The 16,313-nt window shown below is 36.0% G+C and overlaps 2 protein-coding genes across 3 annotated transcripts in view; one reads left to right on the top strand and one right to left on the bottom strand.

Annotated features, from left to right (window-relative positions):
• Positions 1-8,759, bottom strand: part of LOC135210215 (fibrillin-1-like) — a 179,911-nt gene extending 171,152 nt beyond the window's left edge. For both annotated transcript variants that reach the window (XM_064243051.1, XM_064243052.1), the window contains exon 1: positions 8,679-8,759. The gene's annotated coding sequence lies outside the window, so the exon portion shown is untranslated. The remainder of the gene's footprint in view (positions 1-8,678) is intronic.
• Positions 8,760-9,995: 1,236 nt separating this feature from the next.
• On the top strand, positions 9,996-15,859 carry LOC135210389 (serine/threonine-protein kinase Nek1-like). The gene is made up of 7 exons (XM_064243294.1): positions 9,996-10,148; positions 11,767-11,864; positions 12,454-12,629; positions 13,275-13,406; positions 14,307-14,454; positions 15,106-15,249; positions 15,700-15,859. Exons 2-7 carry the CDS (start codon positions 11,776-11,778, stop codon positions 15,857-15,859), a joined length of 849 nt encoding a protein of 282 aa, XP_064099364.1. The 5' UTR covers positions 9,996-10,148; positions 11,767-11,775.
• Positions 15,860-16,313: the final 454 nt, after the last annotated feature.

Below are 16,313 nucleotides of genomic sequence, written 5' to 3'. Positions count from 1 at the left end.
CATCTGAGTTTGGAAAAGAAAATGACATTGCCCCAACCAACCCAGGAGGGGAACAACCCCTAGATAGTTGCTACACAGATGGGGCTCCCAGGCTCTGAAAGGAGCACATTGCTGTCAGAACTCACTGGGTTCCAAACTTCCATCACAGCACCACCAAGTTGGAAGAGGTATATACAGGCAGTCCCCGGGTTACGACGGGGGTTCCTTTCTTAAGACGCGTCGTAACCCGAAAATCGTCGTAAGCCGGAACGACGTTCTTGAAAACATGTCCACAGGGAAAATTTCACTAATTTGCAATTTTCCTTAGGGCCGTATCTCTAAAATTATCACTAATTTACTTTTTTCATGTGCAACACTGTGTATTCACAAATTACTGTATATTTTCATTAAAATACAGAGAGAGAGAGAGAGAGAGAGAGAGAGAGAGAGAGAGAGAGAGAGAGAGAAGAGAGAGAGAGAGAGATTACATAAAACCATTAAATTCGTTGACCATTGTATGGCATTGTTAAGCTCCGAGTGTCACTGGAGTTATGAGGCAGGGAAATTGATACAGAAAAAGACGGTTATCGTATTATTACTGCTTCTATTATTATTAATATTATTTGAAAATATAATAAACACATGCATCTACCATAAAAATTCTCTCATCTCAGTAAGAAACGAATTATCCTTACAAGTGAAATGGAAAGGTCATTTTCATCTCTTTAAAATAAGACCATTATGAATTTTGTAATTAAAGTTTTATTATTATTATTATTATTAAATAACTGAAATTATCAATAAACATTTTACATACTAGTACCATAAAAATTCTTTCATCTCGGTAAAAAAGAGATAGAGAGGAGAGGAGAGAGAGAGAGAGAGAGAGAGAGAGAGAGAGAGAGAGAGAGAGAGAGAGACAGAGGAGAGAGAGAGAGAGAGAGAGAGAGAGAGAGATCTCTCTCTGTTCTCTCAAAAAATACTTATAACACTTCCAGCGAGAGGGAGGGAGTTACCACTATGACACATTATCATCTTGTGTGGCAAGAGAGAGAGAGAGAGAGAGAGAGAGAGAGTTAACCTTAATTAAAAGTGACATGGATAGATTAATACATATTGTATTTCTTTAAAATACTATCACATATGAATTTTGTAATTACAGTTATTATTATTATTATTATTATTATTTGAAAGTATTAAAAACAAATAGTACAAGTACATAAAAAATCTCGAGTCTCAGTAAATGAGAGAGAGAGAGAGAGAGAGAGAGAGAGAGAGAGAGAGAGAGAGAGAGAGAGAGAGAGAGAGAGAGAGAGAGAGAGAGCGCACTTCCCGCTCCTGGATCTCGAGAAAAGGTTACTGGAAGAAGACTGGGATTTCCTTCATTCTTCCATTATTTTTTAAATATAAGCTAAAATCTTACTAATCACTATGGTATTTTCTTTAATGAATTGATATTATTGCTGTATAAATTAATATTATTTGAAAATAGTAAATCATTTATTTATCATACAAAAAAAACATACATCTTTGTAGTAGAGAGAGAGAGAGAGAGAGAGAGAGAGAGAGAGAGAGAGAGAGAGAGAGAGAGAGAGAGAGAGAGAGAGAGAGAGAGAGAGAGAGAATTATTATTTTTATTATGTGATATCATTTCAACTTATTAAACTTACTAATACAGTATTAATCAAAATTAATATTTGAAAATTAGTAAATCATTTTTGTATTATAAAAATGTATTTAGTCATGAAAATAAACATCAAAATACACTAATTAGTGATTATTTTCGTCGGAAAATACAGAGAGAGAGAGAGAGACGAGAGCCGAGAGAGAGAGAGAGAGAGAGAGAGAGAGAGAGAGAGAGAGAGAGAGAGAGAGAAACACTGGTTTTTATATCCAAGTCTAAGTAGAGTATAAATGGATTCTTTAAGTGAAATAATGTTTCAATATTTTGCTGTTTTGTATTAAAGGATATGTATAGTTTGAAAATGCATTCCTTATCCTTGACTATGGTTACAATACAGTTTAATAGCGCAAATTAATTTATGCGCCCTCCGCTCAGAAACTAGTTCTGCGTATGAGGTATCGTTAAAAGGCATAAAAAACCGTCGTAACCTTGGAATTTGCGTTGTAATCTAACCAGAAACTTAGTTTTGTTAATTATGTATACTGGAAACATGCAATGATTTTTTCATTATTTGCGCTTTTGGACTGTTATAAACTGCGCATCCCAAGCTAGTGTATTCATTCGCTCGGAAACTAGTTCCGCATATGAGGCGTCACTAAAAAAATTTAAAAAATATGACATAAAAAGTGTCAAAAATCATCATAACCTCAAAATTTTTTTTGTAATCTAACCAAAAACTTATTTTTATTAATATACTGTGCTAAACTGTAAAGGATTCTTATCATAGTATGCGTTTTTTAAAAGCGTCGTTAACTCGGAGCGTTGGAAGCATCAGCGTCGTAACCTCGGAAGAAGTGTCGTAACCCAGGGCGGATTTTTCAATGAATATTTAAGAAAAAGCGTCGTAACCTCGGAACGTCGTAAGTCGGACCCGTCGTAACCTGGGGACCGCCTGTACCAATGTGTGAAGTGGCAACACTGGGAGAGCAAAGAGAATGCAGAGGGGCTCCCAAGGTCTGAGCGGAACACGCCAACCGACTTCATCATTTGTCCCTCTATCCTCTGTGCTTCCATCTCTCTCTCTCACTCTCTTATTTTCAGTATTTAAAAGTTGTTCAAATTACTCTCTCCCTCTCTTCCTAATGTCTTCACCCCTGTGCAATAAATTTCTATCTCTATCCTTCAAGTTTTAAATCTTTTAGATATCTTTTTTTCCTTATATTGTTCCTGGTCTTTCATACAAGTGCTCTGCCAAACTTCCAACAGCCATACTTTCCCTCCTTCCCGCATTCCTTTCCTCTTCTCTGTACCATTCCTCTGCACCCTGTGCATACCTTACTTAACAGTCCTCAAATGCTTCTGATTTTCTTTAATCGATTCTTACCTCTCTCCATGCCACCACCACTTTTCTCCTCTCAACACTCCATACCCGCTGGTTCTTCCCATCATTTCCTCTACTTCCCCCAAACATATTCTCTCATTCTGCACATATATTTTCCAATCTGTCCAAATTCTACACTTCCCCCTTCCAGCCATCTCTCTCGTTCTCGCAGCCCTCCTAAATAGGTCCCCCTTTTCTCCTTTAAGGGCCCAAATCTTAATTCTAGATCTCCTCTTTCTCCTCTTGGGTTTCCTACCTCTCATTTTCAAATCCAACACCACCAACATGTTGTTTAACAAACGCTTCTCCTAAGATCACTTTGCAGTTCGTCACATTGCTTTTGTTGGCTCCACTAACCAGGATGTAATCTATCTGGCTTTGCTCTCCTCTACTTTTGTAAGTTATCAAGTACTTATCCAAGTCTACCATATGTTCATACATGCCAATTCAAAACTGAGCCATCTCCAATATATATATAATCCCCATCTTTATTTCTAATGCCAAACCCATGGCCTCTGTGTACCTCCTCATACCCATCCCTTCTCTTTCCTACCCTGCCATTCATATAAACTCCTGTTATAGTTTCTCCTCCTCTTTCACTATTCTAATGGCAGCCTCAAATTCTTCTCCAAATAGTTTTAAACAAAACATTGTCTAAAAAAAAAAAACAATGAAAGACACACCTAGAAGGCATTTGAGAAAAAACTACATACAAGCAGTCCCCGGGTTACGACAGTGTCGGGTTACGACGGTGTCGGCTTACGACGTTCCGAGGTTACGACGCTTGTCAATAGACGTTATTTCCAGGGTTATGACGCCTACAACACTCATCTGGGAGATGATATATGACACCAAAAATGCAAAATAATCAATATTAGAAGGTTTTTTTGATGAAAAATCCCATAAGAATGCAGTTTACAGTTTTCAATGCACCCAAAGCATTAAAAGTAAGGTTTTCTTAGGATTTTTGATGATGTTCCGGCTTCCGACAATTTTCGGCTTACGACGCGTCTCAAGAACGGAACCCCCGTCGTAACCCGGGGACTGCCTGTATTGGATTTCATATGCCACATATTGCTTGGTCATACAATTATTTTTTTTTATTGTTTTGAACCAGTTTCCAGCTTGCACCATTAGATTTACCCTAATGTTAAGAGTGATGAATGATGGTGTGTGTGTGTGTGTGTGTGTGTGTGTGTGTGTGTGTGTGTGTGTGTGTGTGTGTGTGTGTGTGTGTGTGTGGGGGGGGGGGGGGGGGGGGGAGACAGAGGGGCCTCTGTTGAAACCAAGAGTTACAAGACTTGATCACAAACTAACTTGCCAGGAGTGCTCCAGACAGGACGAGTTAAGAGGCAGTGTTGCCTAATTTTGGCCAGATCTTGCTATTTTTCATGAGTTTTAGCAGAGAAAAATGCACCCATTCAATAGCTGAACAGGTTTGCTGCTTTAATAACTCAACATAGCTCTAATATGGCTTAAAAATGCTCCAAAATAAACAACAATTACAATTTTCTTTTGGGGGTGGGGGCTTACTTCACTTACAACCTGCCAATACCATTATGTAGTTCTAAACCTTTGCCCCTGCCAAGAAAAATCTGAATGCCACAGACAGAAATATGGGAAACTACATGATTGTTACAGAGGGGTTACAACATCTTTGTATTTAAGACATTTTGTGTCTTCCCCCCACGCAAAATTCCAGCTTCCCCATTATGGACACCCATAGTTGTAAGGAAATTCTAAATAAGCAACTAAAATACTATGGGAAAAATCAATTTCCAAGGTAATACCCCCGTGAGGAGCTGCTCCCTAGTTCTACTAAATGTTTGTTGTGATGTTTCAAATTGCAGCAAATTCCTAAGTTTTAGGGATAGTGGACCCCTTCCCCCATTATAACCTACAAGTATGGGTTATAATGGGGGAGGGGGTCCATTACCCCTAAAACTTGCAAATTTGCTGCAGTTTGAAACGTCACAACAAACATCTGGCAGAACTAGGGAACAGTTTCACATGGGTATTACCTAGGAAATTGGTTTTTCATATAGTATTTCGGTTATTTAAGAATTTCCTTTCATTTTTTGTAATTAACCTGTACTTAACATCAGAGCTGATACGTTATTGTATGCTGGTCATCCTCGAATGGTTTAGTGCATGTGCAGTTTTATAAGGGAGCTTCTGGTAAAACGTGGAGATTCCTTAACCTAGGGGATCTGGGAGGCACAGCCCTCTTGCTAAGGAACCCTGCATACTAGGTTAGGTTAGATTAGTAGAATTGCTTTCATAGGTTTCCTTAGCCAATCCCTTCTTTAACATATGGCTTCCATGTACAGTGATGCTCTAACCTCATGCGACATGACTCCATAGGATTTCGTTCAAAATTCACTAACTGGCAACCTAGCATGCTCCATATTTATCTTTAATTTCAATGCAAAAACGCGAGTATTGCATACACTAAGGCCATAAGAGTGAAATCTGTCATATATTTAAAAATTGTAAGAAAATGTCACGTGTAGCCAAATTTCAGAAAAACCCTTACAAAACATTTTCAAAACTTTCGTTCACTCATTGCTGAAGCATTTGACCAAAACGAAGTCGCAATCAAACCTCAGTTCAAATGTTAAAAAAATAAAAAAAAGAATGACAAAAATTGTCGTAACATTAATAATGCTTCCAAAGCAAACATAAAATTTTAAATAGTTCTATTTGATTGCTTTTACCCTCAACGCTGAAAAAATGTAAATATGTATATACAAAAGTAGAATGCGCCCACCGATATCAACGTGTGAGGGGAGCAACAACAACCACCTGGTATATAAATAGGTCTACAATGAGTAGCGACCATTAAATTATCTTGAAAACATTTACTTTATGTATTAAAGGAATATTTGGATTTTCATACAATTATTTGTTATCTTTCTTAAATATTTCAAAACTAATAGCATATTAGCAAATATTCGCCTATTTGTCAAAGCCAAGATATTATTCCTAGGCCTAGGTGTTAGATTTCTTTACTTTACACTTAACATTCACATCTCTATATTAACAATTTCTGGCCAGAAAGCAAATGAGGTTATCTACACATTCTTGCACTTCAAGTTACCTTATGAAAGAATAAATTATACACCAAAAGCGAGCAGAAGGACTTTTAAGAAAATAATATTGTAAACCAGTTGAAAAACAAGTGTTCCATATGCCTTGATATTAATACTTACGAACTGGATATTGGTACGGCAGCCGTACCCCGATCTCGGTAGATATTGGTACGGCAGTGAATTGCGCAAGCGCGAACCCTTGTTTACCGCCTCACGCATATCCAAAGACTATATACTGAAGTATATTACACAGTCTTTGGGCATATCAGTGACAGCAAGAAAAATGGTGACGGAACAGCATGAACCGCGGAATAATACATTAGTTTTCGCCAAAAAACAGATGTTTTCAGGCTTTAACGAGCTGAAGAAAGCCATAGACATCTATGAAGACAAACTTTCAAAAATTGGGTAATTCATGGTATATACGTAGGTCACGAACGATCGAATCGGCCCTGAAAAGAATTCCGAAGAGGAGATTCAAAGAGGATTATATATGAATATATACACTACCATCGTACCTTTGGTGACTTTCTCGGCCCTTTATTCTGCCCGACATTGGCAGTTGCAAGGGCCGTTATACACTTTACAATATTCTTTTAATTCACTTCATTGGGTATATTGCAGCTGTCGGAGAAGACGATAGAATTTACCAGGTAGTGAAATGGCAAAGTTAAACCAAATTTTAGCATTATTTCATTAAAATCGGGATAGTGTTGTTTGTGTAGTACAAAAAAGCGGGACAAAATTCACAAAAGCTAAACAAACAGAAAAAGGGGGAAGGGACATTTTGCTAAATGAAAAAAGGGGGACAGATGTTCAAAAAGCGTGACTGTCCCACCTAAAAGCCGAACTCTGGTTTACATAATACAGTATGATTAGCAAACTGGTAAACGGATACCGCTAACATTTTATCTACAGCAAGTCAAGAGCGCAAATACGGCACCAATGACAGAATCTGTCGTACCCTCACCGCACTATATTATTTGTACGGCAAGAAGTCTGAAATTGACGCATGCGCAATTCACTGCCGTACCAATATCTACCACGATCGGTATACGGCTGCCGTACCTATATCCTGTGCCTAATACTTATGATATATCGATTAATAACTATCTTCTCCATATAACCAAAATCATCATCATCTTTTATTCCTCAAAGAACAGGTAATCTCTACAAATAAAAACATTAGTAAAGATTACATCTCAGAAAGCTTAGATTATTTTTCTAGGCCTATAAATCATTTTGCAACATACAGGCAGCTTAAACACAACCTGAAACTTCAACATTCAAAGAAAACTGGTTGTAATTCCTATTCCTCGAAGAACAGGTGATCTCTACAAATAAATTCATTAGTAACAGATTACATCTCAGATGGCTTAGATTACTTTTTTAGGCCTATAAAACATTTTCCAACATACAGGCAGCTTAAACGCAGCCGAAATCTTCAATATTCAAAGAAAACTTGTTTTAATTCATATTCCTACATTGAAAGTGTTGTTATGACTGTTGAGCTTATTAGGTCTACTGTCATAATGCTGCAGACATGGTTATGTTGACCAATCCGAGGAGCATGTTTAGTGTGCTTTCATTGCTGGCACTGCTAACCTTATCACACCACACTTGAACTGAGCAACGTAAAGATCAGAAAAATAACAAAATCAATTCAAATCACACAAATTAAGAATTATACCAATGCATAAAAGGGATCATATCTATTTAACCATAAGGAAAATAAGCCTAGCTGTGAATTCGCAAACTTTTCGACATGAATGACATTACAAATAAAAAAAAGAAAAAAATAGCACTACTTGGCAATATCACGTTGAGTCTGAGAATATGGACGATACAAAAAGAATCATGTCGCATGAGATTTGAGCCCCACTGTACCTTGCGTATGCACGGAACTAAAACAAGAGTGGCTATCATAACAATAGCATGTCCACTCTTTCCCTTATGTTTTACTCCACCCAGAAACCCCAGTTCCCAAATGGGTTTAATCAAAGTAATAAACCGTGCGGAGCTGTTCCCTAGTTTTACCAAAGGACATACCTATAGCCTAGTAGATCCTGTTTTTGACACAGAGGCGACTTAGCGGCGCCAATTCCCAAAGAAGCACTTAAATTATGGCATTTCATAATTTGGGATTAAAAACTTAATTCGAGAGGAGTATACAGGTCGCGTTGTTCTGCCTGGATGGGCCACAACTCTTGACTGTTGCTCGTGGCAGCGAATTAAAGTACTTTTTCCCGAAGGTGGACGCCAAGTACCTAGCCACGGAATAGTTATACCTACTATAGACCTAACCCGTCCCTACCATACCGTAAATTTCACTATGTTCATTAGCTTAGATTATATCAAGCATCATCGCACACAATGTGAATTCTAAGTCACTACCTAAAGTGATTGCAACTTGTTTCTCTGCCATTCTTATATTTTAAAAAAACACCCACTAAAGCCTCTACTCAAATGCAACACAATAGGCCTATTCAGCTTCCCCGACAATCATTGAATAAAACTATTTAGCTAATTTATCATCATTTATCATACGCAAAATAAACCTTGGGCCCCTTATTTAAATAAAATACAAACGAATGCCAAATACCTGACAGCAGCTTCCCCAACCAAGTCAGTGGCTACTACGTCACGATGATACGGCAGCCATTGGGCAAAGGGTCGTCTAAGGATTATGGAGTAAATCAACTAAACACTCCAGGGAGTACTGAGTGAAATTACATATCTTTCAAAAAACGCAATTACTCATTTAATTTTCAAATTTGCAAGCTGTCTCATAGAGGGATATTGTTCTTTCAAAGTACAATGATCATTTGTAATTTATCTGACTTGCTCTTCTGGAAAAACAGTATATTAATATTGTACAGAATATAATTTATATTCTTTCGGTTCTTATGTCAGAAACTATACTCTGATTTTTTCCATCTACCCATTCTCCAGTAGCATTTGCGCATGGTAACACTGCGTCCCTGGCTTTAAATAACATCATATTTCGAATATTAACGGTGTAATTCACACACAGTAAATTATTGAAACACTTTTCAGTTGCAAATATACACCAAGATATCCTTTTATTTACCTAAAACTTACACGTAGCGTAACTATTTAAAGCCCGGAACGCAGTGTTACCATGCGCGACCACCTCAGGCGGATGGACAGATGGAAAAATCTATATCAGGTGTTCAATTATTTAATGCAACAAACTTCTGGTTAGCACTGATCACCGTGTTGCCAGAAATATGAAATTATATATGGAATACAACTCTGTTATGAGGGAGATTTCTGTTTCCCATCAGAAAATGTTCATCATACAGCCGCAGATCTACAAACGTAAAGTAGCCTACTGATCACATGATCATGTTTTCTTGGAACGTGAAATTTTATAAGGAATGAAATTTTGTCACGATTTTTTTTTCATCTTGAATGGGCTCAGTAGAACAGAAAACTTAAAACGGTAAAAAGGGCACTACATCAAAATTAATTAGTGGCACAGAGTTGCTACTAAAGCAACATATTGATTTTTATATGAATTTTAGATGAAATTAATCAAGTCCCCTTGATGAAATACATGCTATGAGAGAGGCGTATCAAAATATGTACAAAACAACAAGTGAAATAACCTTAAAAAGTGCAAGAATTAAATCATCTTCATCATAACGTTATCCAATTTGCTCAGATTTAGAAGAAAAAAAATACCAAATTACGGTTTCAGACATTTATTTTGTTATTTTAAAAAACCAAATAAACTAACAGAGTAAACATTAAAGACTTTTAAGGGCCACCTTCATCTGGATATTACATAATTTAAAGTAATTTTTTATTATGTTGTTAAAATAACAACTTTAAGTCTCAGGTAGGAACAAAGACTATCTTTGGGTAGGAAAGTTGCAGTACAGCAGTAACAGACTAACAGCACCATCTCGTGACTGCTTTTTTCCAAGTTCGACTTTGACGAAGTATTTGTTGATTGTTAGGTATATTATTGTGAATTATGTTAGAAGATTGACCCTATTTCATGAAAATTACCTTCAATTTACGATTTTAGACTACTTCACGCCACGTAAGTAAATTGACATGTGATGCCGTAACATCTCTGGGTTTGTTAGGTATAGGCCTAGGTACCTAGTAGCCTGTGCTCTCCTAGGTTAACGTAGCTAATTGTGATTAGGATAACCTAATTCATTTTTAAGACTAAGAATTTATGATTAGCTCAGTTTAATATTGATAATGATTTCTGAAACTTTGAAGCCCTAACCTTCTAATTGCTTGCTAAGTAAAAGTTGCCGCTAGGGTAATGTACACTTGGGGCAGAATAGGTCCAATTGATTCTTAGGTTAGGACAGGATGGGACCCAGCATCCAAAAATAGGGCCCAGATTCCTAGCGTAAGGTACGTTAGGACCCAGTCCCCTATATTAAAGTGGGGGATAGGACCCAGTATCCTATGTAAGGTCAGGTTATGCACCCCTGTGTCCTGGGTTAGGGTAGGGTAGGACTCGGTGTCCTAGGTTAGGTGACTAGAGTATGCCCGGAAATCCGAGACTGAATTTATATTCCTAATGTATATTTCTTGCATATACAATATATGAATGAAGGTATTGAGTTTAAACAAACCAAGACTTAAATTTAGAGTACTTTACTAGTATTTGACTTGAAGCAATATTTAATGATATTCCTTTTAACTGCGCCACTACACAGGACGAAGGATCTTGCTTCATTTTTATTACTAAACTTTTAAGTTACAATTACTGAAAACAACATTTTCCTATGTTAAAAGCTTTAAAACTTACTTGAATTTTAAAAAACCTTTCATCATAGGTAGTATGGTAATTTGAGAATTTTAGTATATAGTAGTACCTACTACTTACTAAATGCAAGTTTGTTACTAGTTAAATCAAATGTTTTCATAGCTCTTTTCCATGAAAGGATTCAGAAATTCCTAGAATTTTAAAAATTTCAACTTAAGATATTTCTGGCTGCATAGGTAGCTATGTGAAATAACTTGTAAAATGTTGATAAAATATATTATGGACAAATTGGAAAATCACTTTAACAATGATTCAAACAACACCAATATTCTGTGAAAACTGGCCTAGTATCAAAGGCATTATTCATACATATGAGAAATCATTCTATTAACTGGAGTGAAGCAAGATCCAGTTGAAAGGAATAGTATTCTGAATCTTGTTTCATCAAGTCAAAAATAATGGAGGTGTGTAAATATGATGTCTTCATAATTAAAAAAAGTTGTTCATAAATATAAGCAACAAAATTAATATATTTATTTTTATACCTTTTTTTGGATTTTGTATGGCTAAGCTTCAGTATCTCTTATGGCTAAGTCTATGATTTTAGTTTGTGACTGCATGATCCTGGATTATCTTGGATTACCTCTTGATTTTTAAGCTTTTGACGATTAACCATCTGGTATTTTTTATCTTTGCGTTTACTTTGTAACCATCTTTCCAACTGTATTTCATTTGTTCCCTGACAATGCTGAATAAACAGTAGAAATAGCTTGGTACTGACCTGCTGTCATTTATTTCTGGTATTCACTTATAAATATATATATAGCCTCGTGTAATTGTTTTGTTTGTGATAAAGCCTTTAAATGTCTAAAAAGTATATGAACAATTGACCATTCATTGAAAACTAACAAATAAGTATCTCTTTTTGTAGACTGAAAAAATGGCCAGCCGTTTCAAGAAAGTGAGCCGCATTGGCCGTGGTACTTTTGGGGAGGCATGGTTAGTCACAAGCACTTGCTCTGGTCGTCGGTGAGTAAGTTGGCATATTAAATAGGATCCTGGGTGGGGTGCCTTAAAGACAGCTCATGATGCAGTTTTTGATAAATGATACAGTTTTTGGAAATTTATTTTCTGTAGATGTGATGCCAGGATCTAAACTACCTAATTTCCTTTAAAATTGTCAAATACGCTTTGATAAAAGTATACCTATTTTGTGGCTCAATCCTGTAGGGGAGTAATGGCGTCAATGCAACTCGTGCAGTGCACGCTACTCATTACTACTCAAGGTTCTATGGAGCTTCCCTGCTGCCCCTAGTTACAACTCCATTCATTCCTTTTACTGTGACTCCATTCATATTCTCTTTCTTCCATCTTACTTTCCATCCTCTTAACAATTGAATCATAGTGCAACTACAAAAAGTTTTTTCCTCTTTTTGCACCTTTAATACCTTTTTACCCTCAATTTCCCATTCAGCTCTGAATGACCTCATAGATCCCAGCACCTAGCCTCTGGCATAGATCTTATATTCTATTCCATTCCATTTTGAGGATCAAGTTGCACTTTTAGGATCAATTACTTTGTGATAATATACTTATAGTATTTTATGTCTTTCCTTAGGTATGTCATAAAAGAGGTACAGGTTGACGAGATGTCAGAGGAAGAATTGGAAAAGACGCGAACTGAAGCGACAATTTTGGCTCGGTGTAAACACAGCAGTATTATTCGGTATAAAGAGTACTTCATGTTACAGGACCCTGCTACGATGTGCTTAGTGATGGAGTATGCTGATGGTGGTAAGTGCATGGGTGTTTTTAGGAATAAATTGTGCATTTGTGACCCTTGCTTTGTTGTAGTTTTTATTCATATTTGATATGTAAACCACTTTCAGTACAAAACTTTTCTGAAAAGATGATAGCTAGTATGATTATCAAGCAATGTTTTATCTTGTTTCTGTAAGTGTTAACATTGTAATGCACTTGCCTGTAAGGCACTTCTAATCCCAGACCTGCAGGGGTCAGTGCCATCAGCAAACATCACACAGTGCAATGCAGACATTACTTTACGTTCTTTGCAGCATTTCTCTGGCATCTAGCTGCAACCCCTTTCAATTCTTTCATGGTACCTCCATTCATACTCTCTTCCACCTTACTTTCCATCCTCTCCTAACAGTGGTTTCATTCTGCAACTGCTCCTAGGTTTCCCTCCTGTTACACATTTGAAACCTTCTTTACTCTCAATTTCCCTTTCAGTGCTGGATGACCTTACATGTGCCAGTGCTTGGCCTTTGCCCTAAATTTTATACTTCATTCATTCTAATTCTGGTACAGTATTTTTAATTGTAATGTTAAGTTTTATGATAGGGGAACTCCATATTTTTTAGGTTTATTCTTCAAACAGAGGGTTTGCCATCAGTTAATATTGTTGAATCATCTTCTTAGGAGATTTAGCAGAGAAAGTGAAAGCAGCAAAACGAAAGGGCGAGACTCTAACTGAAAATACCATATTGCACTGGTTTATTCAAGTAATCTTCGCCGTCCAATATCTTCACGCTAATAACATTTTACATAGAGGTGAGTGTGACATTCAATCTTCTCTCGTTCTTTCTCCTCTGGATAACCATTTTTATCAAGAATTGTGTTCTTTAGGTCAGAATAACCCCAGGAAAGCCAGGTAGAATTACTATGAATCTCAAACACAAACCTAAGCTTTCATTTAGGGGTTCCACCTGGTAAACTTACTGAACCAGTTTTGGTCATCATGTTAAATGTAACATCTGAAAAGCCCTGTGGATCATTGTGATTGACTAGAGTTCAGTCTTGCGGGTCAGTTATATTATGATGACTTTCAATCCGTAATTGTTTAACTATACCACTAACATAACTTTGCTATATTTTACACTGTCTAGATTTTTTATAAGCTTAATTACACTAAATGATCTCAAATTTATAACAATATAAGTAGCCTTGACTTCTGTCAGGGATTTTCTTGCTAGTTAAATATGTTTGGTTATATCACTTGGGCTGTGGGATTTAGCAGAAATTTCAGAAACAAGCATTCTAGGACCTGCTATGTTAAAAGGCGAGAGAAGGCAGAGTAAATGTTGCTTGTAACTTACATAAATAAAGAGTGTTAGGCTCCATTTCAGGTAAATATTTCCTTCACAATATGCATTGTGAAGCACTTGAAAATAGACTCCTCTTGTAGAAGAATACTGAGTCATTTATTGAATTAGGAGATATGGCTGGGGAGTAAAGTCCATGTGTCAGCATTTTATAGTTTTAATGTTGTGTAACCTTGTTATCTTTATTCTGAAATCTATAAAGAAATAAGGTTTTATTGAATAGAAGTATCTCTTGAACATCATAAGGATTTGGTACTTTTATCTTATTTGAAGAAGTTCAATTATTCCCTTGACATGTATCGTAACAGAATAACATGCATTTTGTATTGCTGCATTCCGGAATTTACAGATTTAAAGACGCAGAATATATTTCTGACAAAGACGAATCTTGTAAAGGTTGGAGATTTTGGGATTGCCAGGTTTTTAAGGGACAAGCAGGATTTAGCCACAACTGCAATTGGCACACCGTATTATCTTTCACCAGAAATTTGTCAAAGGTGAGTATGATTTACATTGATTTTCTTGAAGCCTAAGAGGATTTCTTCATCTTATGAATGTGTTCATATAAAAACAAAAATATTATACTTGCACCAGGCTTTCCATTACATTTGGGTGGAGGTAGCTCAGTAATGAATTGTTAATTATGAATTAATTTTTCATGTATTAGTTGCCTTGAAATATTATTAAAATGAAACCTAAGCTTCCTTTAACTCTGTTAAATCCAGAGGAAGTTAGATTTAACAACACATTTTGATAAGAAAATAAAATTTGTCAAGCCAGAAATAAGTATAATTCTGTGATTTCCAAACTTTTTAGTTATGATTTATCAAATAAAAGTAAATTGTTTTTAATTTGTGCATATGAAGGAGAAATATCAAAATATGTGAGATTGTTGTAATTAGGAATATGTTATAGTTGCAAAATATGCAGGGAAAGTATACGTACTATGTTTTTTGATATCTTAAACAAGACATAATAATGGAAAAGTGTTTTAGAATTATCCTGTTTAAAAAAAATCATTACTAATATTGAGCTACATGAATATCTTGTATGAGATACATGATACATGTAAATGTCAATATGCACAGTAATTACTTTATAACAAAATGGTCTTCCTCTTTTGGTTTAGTTCTGTTTCTTCATTGCAGACGACCATATAATCACAAGTCCGACATGTGGGCTGTAGGTTGCATTTTGTATGAGCTTTGTGCCTTGAGACATCCATTTGATGCAGAGAATTTTGAAGATCTTGTTGTCAAGATATTACGAGGAGCATATAGACCACTTCCTGGGTAAGATCAAAATTGCCTAGTTTCTAGCAGATGACAATTTTAAATTATTTTTTAATCTGAAGTGATTTATACCAAATGTGAATACAGTATATGAGTTTTTCGTTATGTAAAAAGAGACAGTTTCATTGTCCTATTTTATTGGTTATCATAAAAACTAAGATATGGTATATTATGTGTCATGGATGTTGGAATAGGTTTAATGAACATTTCAATAGACTTGATGATTTTAATGATTTTCAATCATAAAACGGTATGTGATGATTGTCAATTATAAAACAGCCAAATCTGTGGCTAACCTCAGTAGATTTGCAAGGTGAAATATTTTTTTATTAGAGCAACCCACCTCATTAGCCATATGTTTATGTATACTCCTCTGTGCTAAATTAATGTTTTTATTTGATATTTTTGTTTCTTGTTACTTAAACTTTCTTTTAATTGAATATTCAACAGATCATTTTCCAGTCTCATAAAGGACTTGATCAGTGTGATGCTTCGGACCAATCCTGAAAGACGACCTACAGCAGATGCACTGTTGATGTTACCTGCTCTGAAACCATATGTAGAAAATTATCTGCAACAGGTATCCCAAGACTTTTTGGTGTCTTTATGATCTTGAAAAATAATTGCATGTCTAATTATTACAAACTGCTTCATTTCTCAGAATATTAGGGTGTTATGAGTACTATACTTTATAAGTGGGCCAACACCAGACACTAGGAAATGGCTATTTCTTTTGATAGTCCCTGTAGGGGGATAGTACCATCATTGCACCTCATGCAGTGCACTGTAAACATTACTTGAGGTTCTTTGCAGTGTCCTATAGCCCTTTGCTTCAACTCTTTCGTTCCCTTTGATGTATCTCTGTTTGCATTCTCTTACTTCCATCATAATTTCCACCCTCTCCAAACAATTGATTCATTGTGCAACTGCAAGGTTTTCCTCCTTTTACACCTTTCAAGTCTTTTTACTGTCAATTCCTGTTTCAGGGCTGAATAACCTCATAAGTCCCAGGACTTGGCCTTTGGACTAAATTCTGTATTCTATTGTATTCTTTCTTTTGAGAG

The sequence above is a fragment of the Macrobrachium nipponense genome, chromosome 39, assembly GCF_015104395.2.
Source record: "Macrobrachium nipponense isolate FS-2020 chromosome 39, ASM1510439v2, whole genome shotgun sequence".
Classification (NCBI taxonomy): Eukaryota; Metazoa; Arthropoda; class Malacostraca; order Decapoda; family Palaemonidae; genus Macrobrachium; species Macrobrachium nipponense.
This window is presented reverse-complemented; position numbering and strand designations above follow the sequence as displayed.

Excerpts from the sequence above, each read along its gene's own strand:
- LOC135210389 (XM_064243294.1), top strand. The coding sequence starts at position 11,776 with ATGGCCAGCCGTTTCAAGAAAGTGAGCCGCATTGGCCGTGGTACTTTT. Across the intron at positions 13,407-14,306 it reads TAATAACATTTTACATAGAG|ATTTAAAGACGCAGAATATA; the intron begins GTGAGTGTGACA and ends CGGAATTTACAG. Across the intron at positions 14,455-15,105 it reads TCACCAGAAATTTGTCAAAG|ACGACCATATAATCACAAGT; the intron begins GTGAGTATGATT and ends TCTTCATTGCAG.